The sequence below is a fragment of the Etheostoma spectabile genome, unplaced genomic scaffold, assembly GCF_008692095.1.
Source record: "Etheostoma spectabile isolate EspeVRDwgs_2016 unplaced genomic scaffold, UIUC_Espe_1.0 scaffold00002773, whole genome shotgun sequence".
Lineage (NCBI taxonomy): Eukaryota > Metazoa > Chordata > Actinopteri > Perciformes > Percidae > Etheostoma > Etheostoma spectabile.
In genome coordinates this window covers 3930-25400 of record NW_022602949.1, presented here as the reverse complement: position 1 = coordinate 25400, position 21471 = coordinate 3930, and the positions used below count along the sequence as shown (strand labels likewise).

The 21471-nt window shown below is 39.8% G+C and overlaps 1 protein-coding gene across 1 annotated transcript in view; it reads left to right on the top strand.

The window, feature by feature from the left end:
• Positions 1-15085, top strand: part of LOC116676169 (calcium-dependent secretion activator 1-like) — a gene marked incomplete at its 3' end in the record, with an annotated part of 39927 nt that extends 24842 nt beyond the window's left edge. Inside the window, exons 2-3 of the mRNA XM_032507474.1 lie at positions 6845-6958; positions 14753-15085. Of these exons, the coding sequence (XP_032363365.1) occupies positions 6845-6958; positions 14753-15085 (447 nt within the window). The remainder of the gene's footprint in view (positions 1-6844; positions 6959-14752) is intronic.
• Between the last annotated feature and the right edge of the window lie 6386 nt (positions 15086-21471).

The window sequence follows — 21471 nt, the reverse complement described above, 5'->3', positions numbered from 1 at the left end:
GTGTTTCCAAGTGCCGAGTCACCCGCGACAATGTAGGCAGCCATGGGACGAGTTTGTTGTTTACTGATAGCAGAATGCAGTTCTTTCATGGCAATCTTAGCATTAGCATTCGGTGGTATGTAGGCTGCTGTTACTACTGTTGATGTAAACTCTCTGGGCAAATAGAAACGTCTACACTTAACCATGAGATAATTAAGGTTAGCTGAGCAGTGAATCTTGGTGATGGTGGTGTCCGTGCAACATGTTTTGTTAACACAAATGCACAAACCCCCACTTAGGGTCTTGCCGCAGTCAGCTGATGACTGACTGCTCTGTCAGCACTGAGGAGGCAGCGTCCAGATAGCTGTCGATCAAGTTAAACTAATGGGGTTTATGGACGAGAGTGCCTGAAAGTGACCAACCATCGGAGGGCCAGTGCCTCCTTGGTTTCTGTACAAGTCTCAAAAGTCAGTTTAATTTGAGCAGAATTCAGAATGAAGAAAAAATTATAAAAGAGGTAGAAAGGTAAAAAATATTGCAGGAGCATGGTAACCTGGGTCCCAATTCAGTGGCTGCCGCCCTCGGAGGCCACAGCCGGCTCTTACACATCTAGCTATCCAGCTACCCCAGCAAAGCTAACATTAGCCTTCTAGAGCTAGCTGGCGTCAGGCTGGTTTATGGAGGGGGAATGCCCATTTCTCAGACGCTCCATTCTTCCGACCATGTAGGCTTTTTATATAGGTTAGGATAGCCGATTGGTTGGGGTTAGACATATGACCTCGAGTGGTTAAGGTTAGGACAGCCGATGGGTCAGGGGTTAGGACCTGTACAAATGGGGTTACGTTACGGGGAATATGGGACACTAAACTGCACAAAAAACGGTGCCAAGATTGTGTAGATTAAGCAGGATATACATTTAAATGTGTTAATAAGCTAGAGAAAACTAACACTGGTCTATAAATGCAGCCTCCAAGGCTGCAGACCGTGAATTTGGACATAGCTGTATTCATTGACAAATAAAGTCATGTCACAGACTATCTGCATATGTGTTTATGCAACCTTTAAGACATATTACTTCTTTTAATGAAGGACACATTTGACAGAGTACCTAAACCAAGTTAGACAACACACACTTACCTACAGGCTCAATACCAGCTGCACATATTCCCATCTGACCCCTGCTTTAAAGCATTTAGCCATACACTGCTGTGTTATGGATCAACAGTAGCACACAGCTGGCTACTGTAGTTAATCTGAACTGTGAACTTTGACCCCCATTATGGAAGCTGTAATCTCATACTGCTTCCTCTGCTGCAGTGACCATGGCAACGGCTGCGGACCGAAACCAATGGGTGTGGAGTCTTCTCGCAGCGAGGGAGGCTCTTATTGGTCATTTCATTAGAGTGTGATTGCCTTTGTTGAAGGATAATTGTGTAGCACAGCGTAATGTAATAATGCATTCTTGGTAAAACTTCATTAACAAAACATGACGGCATGCACATGTATGATGTCGGTGTGTCTGTGTCTATGGTTAGATCCAGGTTGCAAAAAAATAAAATAAAAAATAAATAAATAAAGACCTAGGTTGGAACTGGGGGACCACCACACACTGCGTTTACATCACATGTAAAAAAGCAGTAGGCCAATGGCTGTAGAAGATCTGAAGCCAAACAATTTGATTTATTTATTTATTTATTATTTTAAAGCCTGTTGGTGGAATATCAAAGCAACAGGAGGAGGTTTTCAGATGTTGTATAATGCCCTCCAAGTCTTTATGGATGATTGTATAAAATTGTGTCACATTGGAATTTGTTTTCCCTGGACACTGTGATGACACACATCTTGTACTTGATATGGAGGCACTGACTGTTTGTCTAATTTTCTGAATTTTGTCTCTGAAGAAAAAGGCAAATTCATTGCAGGCCTTGGTGGATACAAGTTCAGATGCTACTGGTAGCAGAGGGTTTGTTAATCTAGCGACAGTGACAAACAAAGGATTCAAATTATTATTGTTTCTGGCCATAATGTCAGATAAGAAGGACGCCTTGCATTCTTCAATTACAAATTAATAATAATGTATACTTTATTAATCCCGCAAGGGGAAATTACAATGTTTTCACTCTGTTGTTATTACAAACAAGCCTGATTTACATACACATGCTCACTACCTATATATGCACGGATGGCTGCCTATGAAAAGGTGCCCCGAGCAGTTGGCTCGCCTTGCTCAAGAGCACCTTAGAGTGCCCAGGAGGTGAACTGGCACGTCTCCAACTACCAGTTCACCGTATGGGGACTTGAACCAGCAACCCTCCTTTTCCCAACCCTACTGACTAAGCTACTGCCACCCCCAAATTATACATTAAATTAGAAATGGGAAGTCTCTCTTTATAGGTGTCACAATGGACTTGGAGAACAGTTTTTCGCCACCTGTGTTCAGCTTTTTGACATGCTCTTTTTTCTTTTTTGTGATCAAATTTATTATTTTATATTTATATTTAGAAAACATAATGTAAACATAACATTCAAAAACAGTTACAGACAACACACTGGGACATAGGAACCAGGGCCACAAAATCACAGAGAGGAAAAAACGAGAGGGAGGGAGACAAAATAACACATGCAGAAACAGACAGACACAAGTTCTTACCAGTGTGGCATTTCTCCATGGAGATCTTTTCTTACCAGAGACAGCTTTGACCTTAGTGGGAACAATGGCATCAATAACATTTGTTATTTAATTTGTAATTTCACAATTGACATTATCTACAATCTCAGTGACTGAGACCCAAGAGAGGGCGGGGGTGGAGGAGAAAAGCTGAATGAATGATTCACCGGTGTTTTCAGTGATATACTGTTTTCTGATTATCTTTGTTTGGACACTTTTGTGCACAGTGATAGAGCCGTTAAAGAAAACACAGGAAGGATCAGAGAGAGCAACAGCTGTCACCACAACCTTGGAAATGTTCAGACCCTTGGAGACTATCAAGTCCAGAGTGTGCCACTTATTGTGTGTTGGCTCCGTCAGATGCTGAAACACTACAGTTCTTTGGTCGCTCTGTCCTGGGGGTTGTCAACATGAATGTTAAAATCACCAACAATTACACGGTCAAAGTTAGTACAGATTATAGACCGCAGTTCAGTAAAGTCATCAAAGGAGGTTGCACAATATTTAGGTGGCCTGTAGATATTCAGAAATATCATCAGCATATTCAAAAGAAGCAAAATTTCCATAAGATATTTGCATTCATGGGAATGAGTCATTAAACAAAATGGCGATTCCACCTCCTTTCTTATTGACTCTATTTTCACTCATAAATCAGAAGTCAGGGGGAGCTGACTCGATCAGAACAGTGTCACTGTTATTATGGTCTAATCAGGTAAAATCAAGATTGTGCTTAATAATAAAATCACTAATTAAATGATTTTCCTGCCAAAGACCTGACCTGTTAGTGTGTTAAAATATGATCTGTCTCATTTTTTTCAGACAGGTTTCAAACACATCATCACATACCCTTCACCATACATGGAGATAGGCATAGGGAACTTTCCATAAAATCATCTCTTAATGCAAGTCAAGCCAGCTATTAAGCTAACTGAAAAAACACCATGCTAATCTCTAGGTATAGTAAAGGGTATGTGATGATGTGGGGGGGGGGGGTATTTTAATTCCAAAGGCCAAGGGAACTTCATCAGGATGCACAGTATCATGGATCCATGAAATAACTGGCCTTTAATAATAAAAATCTACCTGCCTCTACAGGAATTTAACATAGGGGTGTGTATAAGTGTACACACCCCTATGGTAAATTCCCATAGAGGCAGGTAGATTATATTTTAAGGAAGAACTTTTATTTATTTACAACACCTTATTCATTCACAAAGATTGGTGTCCTCAAAAGGTTGTTTTTTTCTAATTTTTTTGAATTTTAATTTCAATTTCAATTTAATTTTAGATCAATTTCCAAAATGTGTTTTTTATTCTTCTTTTTAATCAACTTTAGCATGGGTGTGTAAACTTTCTCAAGCCACTGTATATGCGAATTCCGCGTGTGAGAAATCCGTTTTCATGTGTAGATTCTGTGATTCCGTGCGCGTTTCCTGCATCACAGAAATCATAGGGCCCTAGAAACTTTCCCTAAATCTTTTTACTTTTTGAACTCCTCTCAGTCCTTACCGTGCTGTGTGACGATGAGACCGATCCGATGGATGTCCAGGGTCCTGCAGCAGTGGAGTAAATCTGTTATCCAGTTGCATACTCGGTTGTTGGGGAGGTATTTTGTTGATAATACTCCCTTTCGCAGCCCTCCTGTCTCTTTGTAGTCTTGTTGGTGCTAATCAGTCGTGTGTTAGCGTGTGCTTTTGTCCATTGTTTTGGGTCCATGGTAAAGTGGTTTCATTACCACATGGTCTGTTCATTTCCACGTTTACGTCTAAATGGTAAATTTTGGTTTTGAGAACTGCGATCCTTTGAAGATGGCACCTGCCTGTACACGCGAACAGTACAGTCTTTATAAACTATCTTTCTAATAAACTGTTCTTACACTTACAATGTTCTCAATGCTCTGGTTTACACGTTGGGACATGTATGCTACCTTGGAAGTGTGGTGCTATTTTGAACCTTGTAAATGGTATAGAAATGGTCATTTCTTTTTACCTTACCAGTGCCCCGACTGCCAGCGTTACAAGATAATTAGTGATTTGCACTAAAACTGGTCACATTCGATTAGCACGAAACCATATCCCAGAGAATGGTTGACTTGGCACCCATTTTTTTGCCAGAATTGTCCTTTAAAGTATCCGTTAAAGCTTTAGAGCGAAACGTTTTGATATTAATGAACGTCCGTTCCATTCAAGCCAATGCCAAATGAGTAGCTAAAAATCCAATTAAGACTAGCAGCTCTACACAACTCTCATTGTCTTTCTCAGTGTGACTGTGTTCAGAAGAGTGTACCCGCTTAAACTTGAGTAAAGAGTCCATCATGTTTTTGAAATGTTTTGCTCTGTACCCATTGTTTAATGTGACCCCGATGAAGGTCACAAGCCTAAACAAGTTGGTTGGACAACGAAGTCATTCTTTATGCTACGAGAGTTGCTTGAGTTTTGACTTTCTCCACATTTCTTCCTTCTCTTTGCATCTTGGAAGTAGCTGGAGTTGTGCCATAAAAGCCCTACAGTGCTTCTTTAAAAGTAAAAAAAACATGTCAAAACACACCTCAGGAGATTCATTAAAAGATGTTGGCAAAATAGATGCACAAAAGAGACCCGAAGCAAGCATGAACTGTGAAACAGACTGTAGCGTAATGCTTCATTAAAGCCGCTGTGAGAGGAGCCAGCGGAGGACGAGAAGAGAGAGAGGCAGCGCTGCTGACAGCATCTGCTCAATGAGAAACCCTACACGAGTAAAGACAATGATAATAGTGTCATTTCCTAGAAATGCATTATAGCAGCTGTATTGGTGGTGTAGTGTAGTGTAGTAACTCAAAACTGAAAAATAAAACAGCCACTGAGGCATCGAAGGAGTGAGTCTTACCAAGGTCAGAAACATTCATTGTCCAGGCAAAAGATGGTGTTGTGTGATGTGTTTATTGTCCACGTTTTGATAGAAGCAAACATGACAACAAAGAACAATCACTCTCTGTGTGTCTTGTAAAAAAAAAGGAAAAGAAAAACATCAGCCGTCCCCGGTGTCTACCTGCTACATCCCTGATTCCTCACATGTGTAGACGTCCCCTGGTGGCTAAAACTGAATGGTACTTTCAAAACAAAAGCATTAAAGCTGTAGCGCGTAGTTTCTGTCGCCCCCATGAGGAATTCTACACTGTCGCCGCGTCCACATGATACAAGCCTTCCGTGTTCACGCTTCACCCCCACCCCTCCGCCACGCAGTTGCTAGTAGCCAAGGAGGACACGGAGGATTAAAAAAAACATGATGGACTCTTTAGAAGAGGTCTTCACTCAAGTTTAGCAACTCATCTGGCAATGGTTTGAATGTAACAGTCATTCATTAATATCAAAAAGTTACAACAGATACTTTAAAGGACAATTCTGGCACAAAATGAACCTAGGGGTTAATAACACATGGGTACCGAGTTGACCGCTCTCTGGGATGTTTTTGTGCTAATCGATTGTGACCAGCTTTAGCACAAACCACTAATTAGCTAGTAATGCTAGTGGTAAATCCCTATTTCTTTACAACTAACAAGACTCAAAATAGCCCCACACTTCCACGGTAGCATAATGAGGGTCCCTACATGTAAATCGAAGCTGAACTTTGTTAGTGTACAGGCAGTTTATTAAAAAGTAGTGATGTCAGTTAAACACGTTAAAGGCGTTAACACAAACCCATTTTAACAGTGTCATTTTTTGGCCTAGCACACTTTGTGTTTTTTTTTCACATGCTGTTGCAACAACTAGTAACGTTAGAAAAACACCACACTGGACCTAGCTATACCGGAAACAAAACAACAGGCTATTTTTTTTACTCTTCCAGTAAAGCAAACAAGCATGAGCAACAGAGACTGACTAGCAAATAATTTAGGCTGAAACACAAGCACAACACATGAATTTGGCTAAAGATCCGGCAGGGACTCGATGTCAGGTCACACCTTAAAAGGTGTAGTGATGATGATCAGGACCAGGTGTGTAGATTGCTGATGAGGAACAGGTGAGAGCAGTTTCAGGTGATCCTGGATATCCCGCCTTGCACTCGTTGCCCGGCAACTGGAACGGTGTTACGTCCAAGAACGTGACACAAAGACAAACCAGACAGACAGGGAAAACATGCCCAAAGGGATGGGTTTGTGACAAAAATGTATACTTCTGTTAAATATGGTATCTTCCTGTTTCCTGCCGTCTCCTTCAGATCAGTAAGCAGCACCTGCAGACGGTCAAGGAGCGTTTCCAGGCGTTCCTCAGTGGAGACACGCAGATCGTGGCTGATGAAGCCTTCATCAATGCTGTCCAGAGCTACTATGAGGTCAGTCTATGATCTGTTACACTCAGTGGTGGAATGTAACTAAGTACATTAACTCAATTGCTGTCCTTAATTCCAAATGTTGAGGTACTTGTACTTTATTTGAGTCTTTTTTTTTCATGCCACTTCCTACTTCTACTCCGCTACATCTCAGAGAGACATATTCTGCTTTTTACTCCACTAAATTCATCTGAGAGCTTTAGTTACTAGTTACTTTACACCTTAAGATTTCTTCTCACAAAACACGTGTAATTTATAAAATCTGATAGTTTATTATAAGTAAACTAGGCCTACAAGACCAGCTGAGATGATGAGACTATTAAACACAACTGGATCCTTTACACTATCTATAATGGGAGGATTTTACTGTACTTTTACTTTTAATACTTTAAGTACATTTTCCTGATGATACTTGGATACTTTTACTTAAATAACATTTTCAATGTAGGTCTTTGACTTGGAACAGAGTATTTCTTCAGTGTTGTAAGGATCTAAATAGTCCTTCCACTGGTTACACTGCTATTTCACTCTGTTACTAGTATACTTTTTTAACCCTTTAACCCTCCTCCTCGTGACTAATATGACCTGCTTTCAACGTTTCTACAGTGTATCAGAAATTTGGATTTCTTTCAACCAAAGTGTCTAAAAATAACATGGTTGGTCCCGCACCTTACACAAGTAAAATAAAGGCTCAGATCGGTTTCTTTAATTTTATAGCATTTGAAAAAAAAACTGTTTAAATGGTTTCAAACAGTATCCTGACTAAACTTTTACAAAACTCTTCTTTTGATCTTAACTATTAGTCAAAATAATTCACAATTTCTGTTTTTTGGTATAAATTTGGTATAAAATAATGTAAATGATGGTTATTGACCATTGTCGAAAAAATAAATTGTAAAACTAGTGGTAATAAGTTGGTGTAAGTGGTTTATATACTGGTAGTAGTGGGAAGAAAAGCGTTGAAAACATCCTGAAACACCTTCAGACTCAACGTCATTGAAAAGAAAAGAAAGAGATGTTCCTCTTTTCGTCATGTCCGTCACCTTCCTCTTTCTTTGTGTTGCCGTTCTAACCCCCGGTGGATTTCTGAGGACTATGGTTAACTGCTTCACCTCTGCAGGGTAAATCCAGATAGCTAGCTAGACTATCTGTCCAATCTGAGTTTTCTGTTGCACGACTAAAACAACCTTTGAACGTACACACGTTCCACCAAAACAAGTTCCTTCCCGGGGCTTTTTTTGCAGCGACACCGTTGCTCAATCCAGCGCTAAGCGCCACCTAAGATGATTGAGATTGTTTTAAATAAATGCCAATAAACTAGAGCACATATTTCTCCCATCACAGAATGCTGTGTGGACAATCCAGACCCTCCTTCTCTCAATGCTGTGGAGGAAGGTCTGGCAATGCGAGACTAGGAAATTAGCGATCCGCCGCTAATTTGCTGCTAATTTGCCTGGTAGAGTGCAGGCAGCAGCTCCTCATTTAAAGTTATTAGAAAATATAACATAATAACTGGATACTGTCTTCGTCTGTATTTAGTAGGTGATTCTGAAAACAGCCACTTTCTCTGTAGAGCCAAATTAAATTAAGATAAAAATTGTTATTTCTAAATCATTATATATACATAGGGAATGTCTGCAACCATTACTTTCAGATGTGCAAACTACTTTCCTCAAGCTGTTAGGTTCCCCTTACAAGCCTCTTGTTGCTAAAAATGAATCTGCCCAAGCAGGAAAGCTAATAATTGGGGCGAAATGTATCCAAAGCTCAGCGGAGATAACTTGTCTTGGCTCTGATAAATGATGCAGAGCGTGCACTGAGCTCCTCGGGGCAGTCTTAATAATATGCTCCCTAACAACCAGCGTTCAGTGACTGGATCCACCAAGAATAGAAGAGGGAAATAAAATGTGAGGGAAAATGAGCCAGCCTCTTTCCTGCATCTCACATTTTTTAACAGTCTGTATTGCAATATTCATTTACAACTCGACATTTGACATAGAACATCCGGAGGGACCAAGTCAAATACACTTCAGTTCTTGGATGGCCCACATTGCAAAAAGCCAATAAGAGGTCTCGCAGTAAACATCACTTTTGAAGTCATTTTCCAAGCGTATATATTGATTTTGAGATATTCCCAATAGATAGTACAAAACTCACGGTCTGTTATATTTTGAGCCTTAGCTGCAAACAGAAGAGGTGAGTTGGTTGGACTACTTCTTCAGTCATTACTTCTGACACACTTCTCAGTTTTTACATCTTCATCCAGTTTAACTTACTATAATGTTATAAACGACTTTAAGTTTTGGTTTTAAGTAAAGAAATTTAAATATAAAGTGTTTTAATAAGTGCATCTCCAGTATGCGGCATCTTGATGCATTGCCAATAATTCAACACATTAAAGATGCCTATGCATATTATGTCCTCGAGGAGATAACAGCCCATATGTTGGCGATAAACTTAGGATTTGACAAACAATGGTGAAAAATATTGTTTTCACCTTGCCTTTCAGGGCTTCCTTTGGTCTCTCATAATTGCTTACAAATATAAAAATGTTTTAAAAATAGTCATATTGGCGGTGACAGGCTGCCGTTAAACAAACACCAGTCTCACTTTGAGACATGTTAAAACAGAATGAGAACAGAGTAGAATACACTGCAGTAGTACTAGCCAATCACAGCACAGTAGACCAGGACTAGGCAGAACACAGATTGGGAAAAGGAATAATGCTGTTGTGACATACCTAATGTAATAGAGAGATAGAATCAATCCTGATATTGAATAATTGGTCACAAATGATTGGTCACATTTCTAAATAAGGGCATAGGGCCTTTACTAATAATTATATATAAATAAATCTGATTTTACTGATGCAGAGAAACAAGTTCCTTGCTGAGGCTTTTTTGCAGCGGAACCGTTGCTCTGTCCGGCACCCGAGACGATTGGGATCGGTTTAAAGAAATGGCAATAAACCAGAGCATGTGTTTCTCCCATCCCAGAATGCTGTGTGGACTAGCCAGACCTACAGTGGTGTGAAAAAGTGTTTGCCCCCTTCCTCATTTCCTGTTCCTTTGCATGTTTGTCACACTTAAGTGTGTCGGAACATCAAACCAATTTAAACAATAGTCAAGGACAACACAAGTAAACACAAAATGCAATTTGTAAATGAAGGTGTTTATTATTAAAGGTGAAAAAAAATCCAAACCATCATGGCCCTGTGTGAAAAAGTGATTGCCCCCTAAACCTAATAACTGGTTGGGCCGCCCTTAGCAGCAACAACTGCAACCAAGCGTTTGCGATAACGTGCAATGAGGCTTTTACAGCGTCCTGGAGGAATTTTGGCCCACTCATCTTTGCAGAATTGTCCTAATTCAGTTACATTAGAGGGTTTGCGAGCATGAACGGCCTTTTTAAGGTCATATCACAACATCTCAATAGGATTCAGGTCAGGACTTTGGCTAGGCCACTCCAAAGTCTTCGTTTTGTTTTTCTTCAGCCATTCGGTGGTGGACTTGCTGGTGTGTTTAGGATCATTGTCCTGCTGCAGAACCAAAATTCGTTTCAGCTTGAGTACACGAACAGATGGTCGGACATTCTCCTTCAGGATCTCTTGGTAGACAGCAGAATTCATAGTTCCTTTTATCACGGCAAGTCTTCCAGGTCCTGAAGCAGCAAAACAGCCCCAGACCATCACACTACCACCACCATATTTTACTGTTGGTATAATGTTCTTTTTATGAAATGCAGTGTTCCTTCTACGCCAGATATTCTTGGACACACACCTTCCAAAGAGTTCCACTTTTGTCTCATCGGTCCACAGAATGTTGTCCCAAAAGTCTTGGGGATCATCAAGATGTGTTGTGGAGAAATTGAGACGAGCTTTGATGTTCTTTTTGCTCAGCAGTGGTTTTCTCCTTGGAACTCTGCCATGCAGGCCATTTTTGCCCAGTCTTTTCCTGATGGAGGAGGCATGAACGCTGACCTTAACTGAGGCAAGTGAGGCCTGCAGTTCTTTGGACGTTGTTTGGGGGTCTTTTGTGACCTCTTGGATGAGTCGTCGCTGCGCTCTGGGGTAATTTTGGGCGGCCCGCCACTCCTGGGAAGGTTCACCACTGTTCCATGTCTTCGCCATTTGTGGATAATGGCTCTCACTGTGGTTTGCTGGATTCCCAAAGCTTTGGAAATGGCTTTATAACCTTTCCAGACTGATAGATCTCAATTACTTTCTTTCTCAATTGTTCCTGAATTTCTTTGGGTCTCGGCATGATGTGTAGCTTTTAAGGATCTTCTGGTGGACCTTACTGTGTCAAGCAGCTCCTATTTAAGTGATGCCTTGATTGTGAACAGGTGTGGCAATAATCAGGCCTGGTGTGGCTAGAGAAATTGAACTCAGGTGTGGACAACCACAGTTATAGTATGTTTTAACAAGGGGGGCGATCACTTTTTCACACAGGGCCATGATGGTTTGGATTTTTTTTCACCTTTAATAATAAACACCTTCATTTCCAAATTGCATTTTGTATTTACTTGTGCTGTCCTTGACTATTGTTTAAATTGGTTTGATGTTCCGACACACTTAAGTGTGACAAAGGAATGGAAAGGAACAGGAAATGAGGAAGGGGGCAAACACTTTTTCACACCACTGTACCTTTGCAGCGCTGTGGAGGAAGGTCTGGCAATGCTAGACTACTATAACACTTTTCTAGTCTTAGCCACCACTCAAAGCAATACACACTACAGGCAGCTATACACCCCATTCACACACACTGGTGGCCGAGTCAACCATACAAGGTGCCACCTGCTCTGTAACTTAAAACCATAGTTTTTGTCAACATATGTACTTTGAAATACACTAAGACATGTAGTTTATCAGAACAACTTCTTTATAATACCAAACCTTCAAGCAAGATTTAATGTAGCACTGTTGTAATGGACTGCATTAACATACCTAATTAAGAATACCTGAGTGTAAATTTCAGTGTATACACATTCATGTACAATACATACATACTGTACACACACAGACATGTGCGTACCGGTTTATGTATACAGTCTGTTTGTGTTAGGTGGTTTTAATCTGGATTTTAAAAAAGGACCAGGGAAGGTGGCTGCAGACTAGCTCCAGCTAGACGCTCTCTGTACAAAAATACATAAAAAATGCATATTCCCATTCTACATATAACACAATGGGAAATGTAACACTATTACAGCTCTTTAAAATTCAACTAAAGTGAAAAAATGTATCTTACAGATATGCACAACAAGCCTGGTGTAAATGCACTCTCATGCCCAGAAGTTCCATGATGATGTACTCAGCACAGTTCACCAATCTGTCAAAAGGACATTATTGTATAATCACTACGTGTTTTCAAAAAGCTGATCCAGAAACAAGGGTTGCAAAGGAGGACAATGAAGATTTGAGGGGGCTGTTGGGTGCTTGTACAAAAACAAGGCAGTGTATCTGTTGGCTTGGTGACGCTGACACATTGACTGGCACTTCTATATCAGTTAATGTGGCAGCACAAGCAGGCCAAATGAGAAATGTGTGATATTTAACAGATGAAGCCAGTGGCACAGGTTATCCAATTCAATTAAAACCCAAAGCTCTCTTGCTCGACTTTAGCTTCAGGCTAAAACTGACGCGGGCAGACAGAAAAAGGAAGGGAGACAGACAGAAATAGAAAGATAGAGATAACGGAGGCATAGGGTTACAAAGAGCAAGGCCGTGACGACAGCAGGTGACAGGAATTCACCATCAGTCACAAACCAGAGTCTTTCAAATATGAGTCAGCTTTCACTCAATGCCAAAATGTTTGCATGTTATGGTTAGAAGTCTTCTTTGTGTCTATGGTGGTGGAAAATCATCATGAGAAAACAAGAAGAGGGGTATAAGATGGCTCTTAAGAGGGTACAGTGTTCTAGTTTAAAATACCGAACAAATTCTCTAGTGATGCCTTGCAGACAGTTTGGTTTTATTGCTCCAGGTTTTATGAACTCTGTCTCTGGGAGTTCTCAATACAAATTAGGTGACTAGAATTTCATTTGTGCTTTTTACAGCATCAATAAATGACATAATAAAACATGGTCAACAGTAGGGGAAGGGAATCACCAGAGACCTCACGATACCATATAATCACCATACTCATGTCACAATACAATATTGTTGCAATTTTAAACATATTGCAATATCCTGTGATATGTTGCAGTTCATGACCTTTTTTCCAACTTGACCAATTTTTACCAATTACGAATTTCAAATGATGTCCCCAAAAAGAAACTTTGTCAACATCTGTTTATGTAAAAAGAAACATTTCTCTTATTTTTTATTGCTGCAAAATGGGATTGTCAAGCAGACAAACTGACCAAGACATATATAATAATAATAATAGATCGATACTTGTGGTCTGTATATCAATACAGTATCGCAATACAATGCTGTATCACGATACTATGCTGTATTGCTATGCTGTATCACGATGCTATGCTGTATTGCTATGCTGCATCACAATCAGAATCAGAATCAGAAATACTTCCCGGAAGGGAAACTCTGTGTTGCAGTTGCACAATACTATGCTGTATCGCAATGCTATGCTGTATCGCGATGCTATGCTGTATCACGATGCTATGCTGTGTTGCAATGCTATGCTGTATCACGATGCTATAATGTATTACGAGGCTATGCTGTGTCGTGAAATTGACCTGCTATGCTGTATCGCAATATAAGTGAACAGTAGTGTGTCTTTCCAAAGTCTGTTCTATCCTTCCACTATGAAAAAATTGTGGCATTTTTACACGTGGGATTTTTAGTCCAAGATGCTCAGTACATTAAGTACAAATAATATATGACATACACTTCGAAGTGTATTTACATATATAGTAAAATTAAAGATATTTGGAGGAAGATAAATACATACTGTATACAAAGGGAGACACTGATGACAATGATATTCATAAAAGGTAGTGCTAGTTACCACTGGTTTATATACTGTGTATCACAAGCAATGCAACACTGCTGTAAGGTGTGTCAATGTTACTAAGATCCAAAGATCCAAGATCCAAATTTTCTTCAAAGCTTGCTATTTTCAGCGTGTAGTTTGCTAGCTCAAAGTTTCTTGTTTCCTGAACAACAATACACACGCAGAAAACCTGACATCCAGCGGGTGGATGTCCGTTGATCCAGACTACCAAGTTATAAACTTCAGAAATTACAAACAAATTTCATGTAAAGTGTGAAACGGGAACACATTAAGTCTGCTGTATTGCACTTAAAGTAGGGGGTAGAAGGCAAGCAGGGCAGAAAGAGTAGGAATATCCATGGTGATAGCAGAGTGAGTTATACTCTAGGTACATGATCGTAACTCTTGCAATTCCTGAGTTTGTTATAACCCAATTTCAATTCAATTGTATTCATAGTATCAAATCATAGCAAGAGTTATCTTAAAACACTTTACAGATAGAGTAGGTCTAGACCACACTCTCTATAGAAAAAGACCCAACAAGTTCCCAGGAGCAAGCAATTGGTGCCACAGTAGCGAGGAAAAACGCCCTATTAGGCAGAGATCTTGGCTCCTGAATCCTGGCTCTTTGCTGGTGGTATCTGTTGCTGCCAGTTTTAACACAGAGACACTGGTACAGATATACAGATATAGAAAAATATGATTCATAATAATAATAGCAGTTGGAATGATGAATAGTGGTAATTATAGTAAGATAAAGATAGTGGAACTAGGAATATAGGATCCAAAATCTTTTTGATTAAAAAAACAAGCAATGAGTCTGTCTTTCACCAACTGATTGCAGATCTTCCTGAAAAGTGACCGCGTGTCCCGGATGGTGCAGAGTGGCGGCTGCTCGGCCAGCGACTCCCGGGAGGTTTTTAAGAAGCACATAGAGAAGCGGGTGCGCAGCCTGCCAGAGATCGACGGCCTCAGCAAAGAGACTGTGCTGAGCTCCTGGATTGCCAAGTTCGACACCATCTACCGCGGTGAGGAGGACCCCAGGAAGCACCAGCAGAGACTGACTGCCAGCGCCGCCTCCGAACTCATCCTCAGCAAGGACCAGCTGTACGAGATGTTCCAGCAGATCCTGGGCATCAAGAAGTTTGAGCACCAGCTCCTCTATAACGCCTGCCAGGTCAGTCCTCAACTGTTATGTCACATTTGCCTTTTGGAATATGTGTGTGATATGTCAGTCCATCCGTACTCTTCACTTGCTTGTTTCTGAGACATTATGCACACTCTCTGGTATATTATCTCTATTGGAATTGAGTGCGTCCTTTGAGTCAAATCTCAATGTTGAGGAGCAGGGGACAACAGCTGTTACCATGTTTCTTCTACAACATTGTTTTGATAATCAGCTTGAATTTCATTTCATAATTGAGACTGACATTTTTTTTCATGGTAGCCATTTTGTTTTGTGGGAGGAGTTGTTAGTTTGTCCTAACCAATCAGTAGTGCTGTTATTTTCAGGTATTGTACAAGCTGTGGATGTGGGCAGTTTATGTTAGTTAATATGTTGTAATGTCTCTTTAAAGCCCCCCAAACAGACCAAATGGTTAAATTGCAACGCCTGGCCCTTCACAACAAAAAGATTTTTTCCCATAGACTCCCCTGGCAAAAGAGACGTCTGTAAAGCAATGGACACATTTTTTTGAGCATCACAACCCCGCCAAATGACTTATTATTAATAACCGTATTTGATTCATTTGGTCCAATAACATTTGGAAAGTCTAGATTTAATCGCAATTAAATAATTGAATCCCGATTCGGCTCGGCTTTTTGGGCTTCATGCGCCACTGAGCAACTCTTAAGGGACTGATCTGGGCTCTGCCCGGAACACTGTACCCAGGTCTTATTATACTTTCATGGTTTTGCTTCGTGTTACTTCTTTTGACAAAGAACTGTTTTCATTCTCAGTAAGGAATACGAACCAGAATCCAACGATGCAAATGGTAATTTTGATGAGGTAAAATAAGCCAACTTCATTTTTTTAAATGTCCAATTTATTATGTGCAATTTCTTCATGTGAAATAAAATTGAATCCGACATGAGTTTGTGGCAAACTGGATGCGTTAAAGCAGCCTGAGAACGGGGGGGAACAATAATACAGAGCTCTAAACATAGATAATCTACTATTTAAATGCATCAATGGAAAATGTGCTGCTGGATGGAAAATTAGTTATTAATATATGCAGATTATAATGATAAGAACAGGGCAGTGAGCTGCAAAAGCAGATTGATGTGGTGAAAATGTGTTCAGTCGTCGGCAGCTGGAGGCTTTAGGGTTAGACTGTAGGTACTCAGCCAGTCTTTTGTCAGAGCTCAGTCCATCACTGGAGAGACTCTGGGGGGGGTGAACCCTGCTCGCTGTCCCGGATCCTTTATCTTTTTATCTTGTCTTTTCCCTTTACGGTTTTAGCATTCCTGGCTAAAGGAGGCTGTCTAGAGACACGCTAAAGTCCACTTTAAGCTGACTAAATCTGAAAAACCATCTCTAACCCTTTGTTTTTTCCGCTGTGTGCACAGACTAAGCTTGGATTTTTCCTACCCAAAACAGAGCTTTTAAGAGAGTGGATGCGTTTTAAAATGCCAGAGACGACAGAGATGAAGAGATTTAGCTGCTTTTTGTTTAGTGTGGACCGAAAATGACCTAAAATGCAAAATCATGCTTTTCATGTGCATCATTTTTACTGTTGGTTTGTTTTGGTTAACCAATTATGGATTAATGAAATGCCCAGTGCCTAGAATGCAAAGTCATGATTTTTGACAAATCCAAAGATGTTTACAGTACATTATGAAATGAGGCAGAAAGTCTGGGAGCGGCTAATGGTTGGGATAGTTCATCCATTATCAAAATGGTCAGACACATAACAGCTAGACATCTGTAGATCATCTCTAGAATATTGGGACCTGTGACGGGGTAGCAGGTCCATGATGAAAATAATTTTTCTAGTCAGTTCAATTATATTTATTCAACAAGATCAACAAACTGAATGTTAAAATACTATATGTTACCATATTAGAGCATACTGTAAGCTATATGTGTACTGTGTGACTGTGTTTGGTGTGTGTATGTGTGTGTGTGTGTATATATATATATTATATATAATATATATATATATATAATATATATATATATATGTATATATATATATATATATATATGTATATATATATATATATGTATATACAGAAGGTGCGTTCAAACTTTTGGCCTCTGCATGCTCTGTACTTTGGCCTGTGTATATATATATATGTATATGTATATAACAACAGCTTAAATGGTATCTATTGTGTGTGTGTGTGTATATGTATATATACACAATAGATACCATTTAAGCTTGTTGTATAATTAATGTGACACAACAAACTGTGAAATGTTTGTAGGCATAAGCTTGTGGAGGAAGAAAAACACCAGCTATCTGGCAAGAAGATCCCGGCTTAAATAAATGCTTTCCTTTCAGGACTCCAACGTGTTACACTCTAAATCCTGGGATGCCAGCTTCTCTTATACTGTTTGCTGTTGTGATCTCTACACTTCATTTGGACTGGTTCCAATTTTTATAACTTCAGATACACACAAAATTCATCCCAAAATTCAATGTGTTACAAAAGAAAGGAGTGGTTTCCCTAAAGTGGCACGGACATGTGTTGTATGAATAATGTTACCAAACATTAGCTGCTGAACAGCTGCATTAGATTTCTTCTTTCTTTTAAAAAAAGTGAGTCATTGGAAAGTCATTCCAGCTTACACTCCCTGGTACACCTGTACACTCTGATGCAATCCAGTACAACGGCTCTGCCACGTAGAGCATATGCTCAGGATTTGTTCAAACTTTCAGGGAGGTGTTCATTTAACTTCATCAGTAACGCATTTACCTTGTTTTCTGTGCATTCACGACCAGTGTTGGGGTAGGTACTCAAAAAGTAATAGAGTACACATTAGTTACACTCTAGTTACTTTAAAAAAGTATGCCTTACATTACTCACTACTGAAAGTAACTAGTTGCACTACTAGTTACATTTTTTTGGATTACTCCGTAACTTCACCTGATATGCACCATAACTTAATGCCAAATAAGAATATAAAGTAAACTCCTGTCGCCCGGAGTAATACCAACTTTATTATAATGAGGACATACACAATATCTCTCTGTTATGCTCTATTACCACAGAGCTGACAACAAAGTTGTGAACATCAGCACGTGTGTAAAGAAGTACTGGCTGCCGTCCGATATTCTTTATCTGTATTTGGCCCAGTGTGTTTCAGAAAGACAGTGATTCCACTGTCCTAACAGGCAACACTTCCTCCACTACGTATGCTGCCACAAGCCCACTTATGTCTGCTTTGTTTATGTTGAATACAGTCTTGGCAACGTGCTCCTCATCCGCCTCGGCGTCACACAGGGTCCGGGGGACTTTAGCAACTACCTTAGATTGGATGTTGTGTTCATGGAAGTGCAGGTATGTTTATAGCTTGAGCACAATCTATACTTTACAATCAAATTGTTGTCCTTTTGTGCAACAAATTTGTAGTAATAGGCATACCTCCACCCCTTAAAAGACGTCTTAAAGGACACATATCATGAAAATGTCACTTTATGAGGCTTTTTAACATTGATGTGTGTTCCTCCAGCCTGCCTATGGTCCCCTAGTGGCTAGAAATGGGGTTTGAACCGAGCACTGGGTATCCTGCTCTGTCTTTGAGAAAATGAAAGCTCCACCACTAAAAGGGACCACTAAGGTCTATGTAAAAGAGACTTCAGATACAGAATTAGGGGACCACTAAGGTCTATATAAAAGAGACTTCAGATAAAGTATTAGGGGACTACTAAGGTCTATATAAAAGAGACTTCAGATACAGTATTAGGCGACCACTAAGGTCTATATAAAAGAGACTTCAGATACAGTATTAGGGGACCACTAAGGTCTATAGAAAAGAGACTTCAGATACAGTATTAGGGGACCACTAAGGTCTATATAAAAGAGACTTCAGATGCAGTATTAGGGGACCACTAATAAAAGCATACAAAGAGCACCATGTCATGGGACCTTTAAGCGGTGGCTATGACATTTTTTTGTCTACTCAAAGTGTAAACAAAAACACGTGACGCAAGGAAACCCCCTTCTCTCCCCCCGTTATGTTTGGAGAACGTGTAACACAAGCAAAGCAATCATTATTTGATAAGTAACTCTAATTGGATCCCAAGCTATCAACAGTAATGCGTTACAGACAAATGTAATCTGATTACAGCCACCCCCAACACTGTTCATTACTGAGGCGGTAGATAGCAGTAGTAAGTCATTTGGTATTCCTTATTACAACGCAAAGGAGTCTTTCAGGAATTAGCGCCTGGCTGGAAATACGAGCTACAGGAGCCTTTGCCATCCTCATACAGGATATTGGTCCCGGTTTTGAACCCGTCGTTAACATTGTGAAACGGTCCCAGTTTGGTTAGGTTTAGGCACAAAAAGGACTTAGTTACGTTTAGAAAATGTTGGTGGTTTGGGTTCAAATCTGATGTTCCATTTACACACGTGACGCAGTATAATAACCCCCCCCCCCCCCGCCCCTCCTATCGCTCCAGACTTTGACATATTCTTCCTACCCACCCCTCTACTCCTAGTCCACAGGGTTTTTTTAGTTTTTTTTATAGTATCTTTAAGTATTTATTCTCGGGTACAATTATTATTGTATGCTGTGTCTGAATGTGCCCGGCTACAGAGGAAGTTCCCTCAAGGGACGCAGCAGCAAAAAAAAAAAAACTTTCCGTAATCTTTTATTTTCATGTGGGACACAAACCCTGGTCAACTGGGTGACAGTCCTGTGTTTTTTTGACCCATCAACCCCCCAACCTGCGTCCTCGCAGAAATGGGGTTCTAATATTTCTTTCTTTTCTAATACTTCCTGCTTTGCTCCCGTGATAATTACTACGACCACCAGACGGTGCCACCACTATGGGTGTAATCATGGGTTGTATTTGCTGCTTGAACGTACAACCTTGTGAGCGTTTTTGGGCAAGGACAGTCTCACTGTATTATAATGACATGTTTGTCTAATCTTCTTCAGCCTTCATGTTTGTAAATGGGATAGGGGACATATTCACATCTCAATATAATACAACCTGAACCAAAATACCCCTGCACACTGCCACCTTAATATAAACTTGTGTTAAATGAATACCTCGCTCACAGTGTCAATCAAAACACACATTACATTATTAATTTGGAATGGTAGAAGTTTTGGCTGAGCTGTCGAATTGGATTGCATAGGATTTTCCTGGCAAAGTGGCCAGTAAGTGTATCTTGTTAATATCACCAGACATTAGGGAGCAGAATCTTCTGCCAACAAACGTCTAACCACAGTCTACTCCTTGGCTAAGAAGATGATTACATTGTAAGCCAAACTATACTGTATTGTATAATGTACTTCTATATGATTCTTGCTGTTCTGAGTTGTACCTTCATGTTGTTGAAAACATTTATTGGAAGTCGCTTGGATAAAAGCATCAGCTAAATGTAATGTATGTAATGTAATTTATGGAGCAAATGGGAAATCTAAAAGTGCTTCCTAGACATTAGTGAATAGAGTGAATCTGTTCAGAGAAGGCACGACTCCCAAATAACAGTTAGCCTATAATACACCACCAGCCACTACGAGAGGGTGTTATCATGTTACGTGATATGTGGGCTGTTAGCTTTGTTACAGCGGGATGCTAAGGTTGAGGATCTCAAACAGCTTTCCCATGACCTCCGCCCAAAATGGCCCAACTGGTGTGCATAGCCACAATGCATACAAATAGTTGTCTATTGCAGTAGGACAGCGTGTGCAGGTGTTGCTGTCTGTGAAGCTCAGGTGGGACATGTCGTCATTGGTGATAAGTACTCTGTGAAGGCCCTTGTACTGAATAAGCTGACTTTTTGAGTTGTGTGACATGGAAAATGTGTTGCTGCATTAGGTTTGCCAAATGATTGATTGATTGATTTGTCTGAGTTTGTTAATCTGTGATACTAACTGTTTGGGTTGAAATGAGTTTAGTTTTAGTAGTGAGGGAAAAATAAGATTGTGAAAGTTAATTGATATCTTAGCGTTTTTTTTATATGGACCTGGACTATGTACTTTTGAACCAATTTGATTCTTTAACAATACATGGGATCCGATTTGATAGTGTTGCAATTTTCATTTTGTTCTTTGACAAAAGCAAAAGTTAAATGATAAGCTTCTAGAGACAATATATCATGTGAAATTTCTGAAAATGGATTGTTGAAAATGTCAGTCTGACATTTATTAGATTTGTATAGAAGAACGTAATAAGATGGATTTTCTGCAAAAGGTTTGGCTGGAAATGGATATGATGTAGTCGCCGTTGGCGATACCGTATAAACACAATATATTTAGGTCAATCATTGGTAAAAATAAATAGCAAAAAATGTTGATTTTTGGTTAAAGAATTGATTCTAAAAAATCGTTGCAAAAAAATCACGATATACGTATATACAATTCAAAAAAATAAATAAATA